We start from the raw sequence: 9,355 nt of genomic DNA, 5'->3' as shown, positions 1-9,355 counted from the left end.
TTTGATGAGTCTAAACTCAATGAGACATGGCGAGCCTAAACATGCAATACTTTTAGAGCTTATCTTCCAATGTTCCTTGCACGAATCAAGAAACGTGACAATTTTACTAAAACAAAGATTGAATATTACTATAATTGCTATTATTAAAACTTATTAAAAGAAGGCCTTTTCAAGCTCTCAAACTTCACACTAAAGCTTTTGAGGTTTTTTTTCTCCTTTTTTGCATATATTTTCCTAATCCTACAATCTGGCATCTATTGTGCTAAATAAAACATCTCTTTTACCCCCAAAATAAATTCCATTGAGAAGTTTATAGAGAACATGTCCAAGAGGTTTCTTTTCTCATGAAGATATTGATGATGCTCATTAGTGACTGCCTGCACATTAAGTCAAGCTCAATTGCAAATCTTATATGAGTTGAGGTCAAGTCTATCTCAAGTTTCTTGACTCATATACGCAGCCGTAGCCAGAATTATGCAGAAAGAGTGGATGGGAGAGGGTTGGTGGTTATCTAAGGACCCACTCTTTCAAGCATTTCTTTACATCAATAAGAGTATATATTGTTAACTTGTGACTACAAGCCTCCCTGAGCCCTAGCAAACCCTATGTCCACTCCTCGTTATGCATCTCCAATGTTCAATACACTATCCATCAACTACATACAGAATCTCACTTTTCTTCAAAATACCTAATATGAACTCATCATGATTTAGTCTTTATTATCAATCATCGTCATCAAAAAAATGAAGAAACTTAGTTAACATGCATTGACTATGTACCATAGTAAATCAAGGAAAACTTGGTCAATGCTTTGAGCTCTCCAGTGCCACAGCTACCAATTCTCTTAAAGTAAAAAAAGAAACTAGTACATTAATGCTCCAAGTTCTTTAATGCTTCACCTTATCTCCAGTGAATTAAAAAAAAAATCTAAAACATATTTGAATAGATGAGAAAAAAAAATTGTTTATTATGCCAAGCTCTTTAATGCTAGTCGTAGCTCAATTCTTGTCAAAAAAGAGGTCTAAGCATGATGATTGAAGAAACAATGCATGGGTCGCTTACAGAAGTAAAACATGATACTTGGGAAACAGTTGTTTGTTTAAATCTTGTAGTAAATTTTGTAATTGTCCATGCAAACATTTCCTACGTAATAGGTGTATTAGAAGAAAAAAAACTAAAGTAACAATATCAATGGTAATCGCTTCAAAGACATTCTTAATTATTATCAATGAGGAGCTGCTAGTCCATCTGGCTGCCATCCCAGTTGGTAACCAACACATCATGAGATTTGTTGGATGGAAGAATTGGTGAAGCATGGGAAGACAGTGAGGGCAGTAACTGGAATCTTGTGTGATGGAAAAAGAAGTTATGGAAATGAGAGAGAAAGCTAAAAACTTGGTGAACAGGTTTGCAGGCCCCGTTGAGGTTACTTCTACTCTCAAACTTAAAACTCATTTTGAACCCCTGTTGAGGTTTGGTTCTCCTACTCTCGACTTAAAACTCATTTTACAGAATGTTTGGATCTTTGCTTGATCACATCTATTATGATGAGAAGAGTACTTGCGTCCAGTCTACTTGATGAGAATCAGTAGTCATTATTGTACAATGTCTAAAGGCAAAAAGCACCAAATACCCAGCAAGAACCACCAATGAAGAAACTCTAAAGATGTGAATAAGATAAATCAAATATGTTAAAAGAAAAATGAAAACCTCACTAGCTCCCAAACCCCTAAAAGGGGAGAAACGGAGCTCCAAGACGGTTTTAGAAAAAAGGGGATACATCCTATGCACTTCACTCTACAAATTCACTCAAAACTCAACCTTGAATCTACACAGTGAAACAAAAAAAAAAGCGAGAGAGTAATTCTTTTCAACAGGTTCTCCAGTAATACCTAGAAAAACGAAAGAAGAAAGAAGAAAGTTTGACTATACACCAATTGAAGAAGTGGAAGAAAAAGAAGAAAATAATGATAATAATGATGAAACAGCAAAAAACGCTAAAATTTCTCATAAACCCAGCCCATATAATGGTCACGATCACCACTCTGTTCAGAAAGTTAGTAAATCGGAGAGAGAAAGATGTAAACGGGAAGGTGAGGATGAAATTCTTGGAGTGAAAAATCTTAGGTTAGGGATTCCCATGTCTTCTGATGCTGAAAATCCTGCATAAAGGCCGCCCGCCAAAAAACCTGCATAAGGGCCACCCATCAAAAATCCTATAGAAAAGGCCACCGATGAAGAGGAAGAAGAAAAAGAAGATGGCAGATATTCACAGCACAAATGTGATATGAGAGGGAAATGGTTATCTGTGGTGGAGAGGCACAGATCTGTAGAGGAGATGAGCAGATCTCTGGCAGCGAGCGATAATATGAGGGAGAGCAGAGAGTTGCGAGAGAGGTTTTGATTTTTTCAGACAAGGATTTCACAGCTTCAAGCTTTTGATTTTGAGCCTTGCATTCCAAGGGGTAGGGTGTTCCGATTAAGAATGCCTTTTTTTTTTCTCGTTGACAGAATAACATCGTGTCCTCAATGGTCTTCTATCCGGTGTTTAGTGAGCAACACCCATTTGCAGGAACAGAGTGTTATTGGAACAATGTATTGTTCAAACCAAGTGCTCTTTTAAGGTACACAATAGAGAGAGAGAAAGAGAGACCACCATTAGAACATAAGAAATATGATCATTTAGAATGAAGTTTTTATCAAAATATATTTGTCTTGATTTTCTAATATAAAATTTTCATTGGTAGTTTTCTATATATTTGAGGGCCTGAATTCCAATTAGCAATTGCTCATTTGATGATCTGACATTAGTGTACTACCACACAAATTTGTCTTTTGGGTCCTTCACTTCTATTCAACATGCATGGAGAAACAGGAAAAAACAACAACAGAATAATAGTAATAGTGAAAAGGCAAAAATCAATTAATCAGTCAGTGACAACAAACTGGGCAAGGACAAGTACTTTGAAGCTACATATGATATGAAACACATGGTGGCAACGCATCTCCATTATGATGGCTCTTCTTCTACTCTCATCCTCACAAATCACAAATGTTCCCAACATGCGCATGTGAACGTTGTGTTAGGATATCCGGATAGCTAGTCTTTTTTTGTGATCTGTAAGCAAAAAATTTACAGCAAAAATCAAAACTTCCACAAATAAATGTTGTGGAGGAAATTGTTTGACATTGAGCATGCTTCAAGTTACATCAAAGAGCATGCTTCAAGTTGTTTTATTACAGATACATATAATTTTGATGATACATTTAGGATGATATCAATGTACCATAGACATAAGTACAGTCTTAGTTCTTTCTTTCCCAAACCTTATTGGAGTATTTTCAGGAAAATTTAATTTTCCCAGGAAAATCCGAACAAATAAGAATTTTCAAAATTTTAGAATTTTTTTTTCTAAGAAATTTCTTATGAATACATCCCACAGACCAAGATAAATATAAAGAGCTAAGGTCTAAGCTCTAAAGCAACAACGTGCTGCAATATTGCTGCACAACCACTTGAAAGTATTGCCAAATTTAACCTTAATTTGTTTAAAAATATTATACTATCAGCTAACTTTCCATTAATTAAGTTAGTTTATTACTTCTTTTTTTGTTAGTTGTGTGCCAAATTGTTCTTAACATCATAGAACTTTGCCCTCTGAACAATGAAAATATAAAAAGCTTTATGTATGACCATCTATGTCACACGGGTACTCCTCCAGAGGAGGAGTACCCGTATGGTACCGGTACGACACGGGTACCGGTACGGGTACGGGGTTGGGTACGCCTTTTTTGTGCGTTGACCGTACCGGGTACGGTCAACGCACCGGAGGTCATTTTTGACCTTTTTTTGGGTACGGTCAACTTTGTCCGAGTCCAAATGTGTTTTTTTTTTATTTTAACGATTTTTAGATTTTAAAGTTTTAAACGATTATAACGTTAAAAAAAAAAAGCTCGAAACCCTTAAAACATGTTTTCGTTTTAAGGGTTTCGTTTCCTCTCATCGTGTGACGGCCGGCGATGGTGAAGGCGAAGGCAGTTGAACGGCGACGGTAGGAGGCGAACAGCGACGGGTTTCGTTTCCTCTCATCGTGCGACGGCCGGCGACAGGCAGGGGCGGCGACCGGCGACGAAAGGTGAAGACAGTTGAACGGCGACTGATCGGCGACGGTAGGAGGCGAACGGCGGCGGTATATTTTTGTTTTTATCATGTTTTAGTTCATTTTCATCGGTTCTGCCCCTACCTTCACCTCCGGCGACGACCGTTGGGCGTTGTATTGTTTCTGTTCTTTCACTATTATCTCTTGTTTTTTGTTTGCGTAGTTGATTCTCAATGAGTCCATCTTCTTTGCGTAGTTGTTTTATGTTGAAGGAGAACATGATTTGCATGCTCTTAATATGGATCTTACAGAACCTGTTGTTCCTTCTAATCTTGATGATGCAACTGAGGAGTGAGGAGAATGAAAATCAACAAAGCTGATGTATTTTGTATGTATTTTGAAAGTTAATTATGAGACTGAGGAGAATGAGAATGTATTTATGAATATGACAATATGTTATTCTGATTGTGTAATTTTTGATATAGATATGTGCGAATATGTTATTTTTCTGCATTTTTTGACATATATATGTGTGTGTGTACGGCCGTACCCCCGTACCCAAGTTTTTTGAAAATGGTCCGTACCCGTACCCGTACCGGCACCCGTACCCGTACCCATGTGACATAGATGACCATGTATATGTATCTGTAAAAGGTTTGTGGATTTTTCTGTTCCGGTTTGGATGGAGAGATCCTCCACCTCTCACAGCACACCATCCGATGTAATGCATCAAGCGGTCGTGATTGAACAAAGACCAAATGGCTGGATATATATATATATATATATATATATATATATGTACAAAGAGTTTCACCTTTTTTAATTTCAACTTCACGTTATAGAAGTAATAATGTTTTTTGTTTAAATTAGGTAAATATTAATAGTTATGCATACATAAACAGGCATTTAAAATATTTTTCACAAATGATTGCTTTACCTTGATAAAGGAATGAACATATATTAGATTTTAAAACCTGTATTTACCTTATTTGTATGTTATCACTTGTTTATAGAAGCCAGGACGTCAAAAAAGATAAGGCATTTAGGTCAGAGACAAAATCATGCTTTAACTTAATCTTACATTTTTTTTTACTAATTATTTTTTAGTACAGACAATTTAAAATTTTCATCCTCAACTTAATGGTGCAGTAATGCTGTTGGTTTTTTTTAATTTGTCTCAGAAATACATGATTTTAATTTGTCTCAGAAATACATGACACCTGCCGGGCCATGTATTTTTTTAATGTCATTTTAATAAAAAACATCACACTTCTTACACCAGGGTATAGGCCTGATGGGAGCTATATATATATATATATATATATATATATGTATGTATAGACACACACACACATTCATGTCACTCATGCACACACAGAAAATTGACATGGACATGGCTACACCAAAATAAAATGTTTTTAAGATATACTAGATTTGTTCATAGTTTATATTAAATAAAACTTTGACCCAAGCAGGTGACGCTTAATCTGGATCCATTATTTAGAAAACAAATAAGACGAGGGCAATCTACAATCTACATTGTATTCATTTCTGTGACTGGAGAATACATAAAAAATATTGGTATTATTCATATTTTGAAGTAAGAAAATGAATCATAAGAAAGGTACTTCTTTGGTAATAACTCTAGATAAATGGAAAAGATATAGGTACTGAATTTGATCTTATAAAGGAAACAAGAACTGAACTTGCATCTAACAAATAAATGTTTGAAGGGTAAAAGTTCGTACAAGACTAGGAATACATTTCATGGCAATGCTGCCTCAGCTCACAGTCTTCTTTCCAGGTCATACAATTTATAATTTGCGGTATATATTTGTTGCAAATGACTATCCACGCAGCTGGGATCTCACAATCCAAGATGCTTCGGTGCAATTTGATGTGTAGATGTGATCAGAGTATTAAAAGTCTATAGATCAACTTTCTAGTTGCATTCTTTGAAACAGAAAACATGACATTGTAGACTACAAAAACATACTATTAAATTATTAATAATTAACATTTTTCAGAAGAAAAAGCAGCTTTCCGAGTTATTGCAAAGCAAATGACAAAAATTAGAATGACGAACAGAACATACCATCATATTGATAATCTTTTCCATCTACCCCTCGAGGAGAGATGCCAAACTCCGTTGGATATCATCCTTGGCCTGTTTATCGAAGGGATCTTCCCCAATGTAAAGATCAAAAATAGAACGACACAAAAGTTGGCTCTGAATGCAGCCCACCTCCTTGCCATCAACTGCAGCCCAATTGGTTCATGAGAAAGCAGTGAAGAATTTCAGTATATTGTGTAACCAGAAGTCCATGATAAGATGATTAGTTATAAAAAAATGAAGAATACAAGAGCAGCTCTGCTTTTACTATCAATGAAAACAGAAGGTAAACTTCAGCAAATTCAGCAAAAATGCAGAACCACAGAATACAATTGACAAAGATCAATGGCATGCACAATCAGTTTACAGCCAAAATGTAGTAAAACTAGCAAATTTTAGATAATGAATGCAAAGAGAGATAAAATCACATAAAAATAAAGTCCCCCCCAACCATCCACCCCCCCGCCCCCAAAATCAACACACACACACACACACACAAATAACCTCCATAATAAACCCCTTACCTTTTGTTCGAAGAACATGTCCCTTTTCTCTTGAAAGATCAATGATAGTTCCACGAGATAATTTTAATTCATCCTTAAACTGTGAGGTGAATCTGCAGCAAATAGGAAATTTTGGGATGTTATTCCCCACAGATTTCCAAAACAATAAGCTTAAGACTCAAAAGCAAACACAAACTATTGCATATAGTTATGTGCATGATTTGGTAGAAATTACTGCACCAATAACATGTCATCAAGATCACTAAAACCTACATATAATCCATATAATTAAGATCTACATATAATTCCAAACAGGTGTCCATTTTCCTCTAGTTGCCACTAATCCATACCTTCCCCACAGAAAAGGGAAAAAGAACTACAAGTGCGACATGTCTTACAAAGGATTTTAGAAAGAACTAATCTATTTCGGGCACCCATAATTTCTTACAGAGAAAATCACACAATGTTCATGGTATCATACCGTGGGAGGAACAAATTGTGAGAATGGGGCCAGTAGCCTATCTTAGACAAAATGCAAAGAACATATAGGTATTATAGTTCTTATCCATCCTAGCAAAGCATTATGAAAGATTACATAAAAAGACCAACCAACTATGCGTAAGAATATGGTTCTCATGTTTACTTGCATTTTTCAGATTGTAAAACTTTATGTAAAACAAATGTATTATTCGCTGTGTCTGACATGTTGCAAACAATGCAGGCAGAATTAAGAACCAAACCCCCATCAGATATTACAGATCGAATGTTTTATATGATACATATTCCACATTTGCAAAAACTAATGCAATGCTCTTGAAATTACATCCCAACAGTATCTTAAAACTCAGTGACAGGCAGGTTTAATAGAGCAGCAAAACTGGAAGGTATGAGAAAGAAGAAAGCTACCGCTGAAGCAGCTCACGATTTTCATCCCCACTAAATTTGCGAAGCCTGTTACCAACTGATTCTTCGAATGCATTTCTGACAGAACGTATGCTGAGTCTGCCATACACTATACTAAGTCTAACCGTCACACACAAATCATTCTCCAAAACATCTGTACAGAGCCGTTCTTTTCCTTCCAGTTCTGAGGATTGCGTAGACCCATATTTCTCAGAAAGCACTTGCTTTATTGAGCTATCATCAACGTAAACACCTACAAAGTGGGGAACTGACTCGAATCAACTAGACGAATATAGTAGATTAAAGCAAACACCTATTTTTTTGAATCTTAAGGTACAGATTTCTTGCTTAATAGTCAGGCAATAGACCATTATTGTAATAAAATATGAAGCAGCTTTAGCAGAATGTAGAGGCCACAGATTTCAGATATAAAGCAGCTTTTCAAATAAAACGGTCATTTTAGGAAACCAGTCTCTGCACATCGACTCAACACATGCTCTATAAGCAGAAGAAAAAATGATGCCGAGAATATCCGATCATCTCGCGTACAACCAGTCCGATAACATCCTTCATCGTTCCAATTTATTCTCATTCTGAGTTTTAACCACATAGAAAGATATTTCACTACGATAGTTTGCACATTTGTCGCTGCAAAATGATCCAGTAAATCTGAATTGTGCGCATATTCCACAATGACAAGAGCAACATGGAAGACAAACAACCTTGGGGGAAAAATACACTCACCAAAAGCGTACACATTGATGTTTTTGATCCCTATGATGTTTTTCCTTCGCAGTCCAATCCCCAGGAGCTTCCGGGAGCCGTCCAAGACCGGAGGAAACTCTGCCCCAGTGCGAGAATCTACCACGGAGTTCTCCAAATTGGCGATTCCGGTCGTCAAAGACAAGGAACCCCACAATGGGGAGAGCTGCCGACTGCTTGCATCGAAGAGATTACGGATCGGCAGAAGGTGGTCGCCTAGCCGACCGGCTGTGGTTGAGATGGCGAGGCCCGCGCCCAGCCCGAAGACAACGCCAACGGAGAAGGCAAGGGAAGGGGATGGATAAGAAGAGGAAGAGCCGGAACGGGTGAAGAGTTTGTTCGGCCCATGGAAGGAGAAAGGGAAGCGGAGGGAAACCATGGCGGAGAGAACTGGATAGCAGAGCAAAATTGTTTGTTCCACGTCCGGACACAATTACTAACCCTCAGGTTTTCCGCGTACCATTAACCTCCTCCATATACAAATCTGCTGTTAACAAATATGTGAAGATTTAATTCATGCATTTAAAACAAATAACAACGACATTGAAGTTTGTCATTTAGTTATTTTTACTAAGGTAATCAATAAATTTTAAGTAGACAATTATAAAAACAAATCATACGATCGAATTGTGTGTTTTGGAGAACGTTACACAAGCTAGTTACAACAATGCGAAAGTTGAAACTTGAAACTCTACCTCTTGTTGGTGTTTATTCTGAACCAGCATTCTTCATCTTCAGCTCTTCAATGTCCAATGTCAATTCTTTCCTGCTAGACTAATAAATACACAATTGTATAAGTAGAATAAACAACACAGGTCTATTCATATGTCAACAAATTAAATGGCAAACATACATACTTCCCCAAGTAGGGATGCAATACAAGCATCATTATGAAGTAAAAATGCAATAAGTAGGGGAAAAAAAGAGTGTTTCTGATGTGGTTTAGAAGTATCCTACATCCATAGATCTCATGA

The 9,355-nt window shown here is 36.7% G+C and overlaps 1 protein-coding gene across 2 annotated transcripts; it reads right to left on the bottom strand.

The window, feature by feature from the left end:
• Positions 1-1,669: 1,669 nt before the first annotated feature.
• On the bottom strand, positions 1,670-8,840 carry LOC116256246 (fatty-acid-binding protein 1). Of its 2 annotated transcripts, none has more exons than XM_031632548.2 (5): positions 8,364-8,840; positions 7,623-7,872; positions 6,738-6,829; positions 6,196-6,359; positions 1,670-2,189 (listed from the first exon to the last, which is right to left on the bottom strand). In XM_031632548.2, the coding sequence occupies exons 1-4, from the start codon at positions 8,758-8,760 to the stop codon at positions 6,220-6,222; spliced, it is 879 nt and encodes a 292-aa protein (XP_031488408.1). In that variant the 5' UTR covers positions 8,761-8,840; the 3' UTR covers positions 1,670-2,189; positions 6,196-6,219. The 2 variants fall into 2 exon arrangements, with proteins under 2 accessions (XP_031488408.1, XP_031488407.1); XM_031632547.2 differs by lacking the exon at positions 1,670-2,189 and adding an exon at positions 2,896-3,118.
• Between the last annotated feature and the right edge of the window lie 515 nt (positions 8,841-9,355).

Source organism: Nymphaea colorata, chromosome 6, assembly GCF_008831285.2.
Source record: "Nymphaea colorata isolate Beijing-Zhang1983 chromosome 6, ASM883128v2, whole genome shotgun sequence".
NCBI classification, from domain to species: domain Eukaryota; kingdom Viridiplantae; phylum Streptophyta; class Magnoliopsida; order Nymphaeales; family Nymphaeaceae; genus Nymphaea; species Nymphaea colorata.
This window is presented reverse-complemented; position numbering and strand designations above follow the sequence as displayed.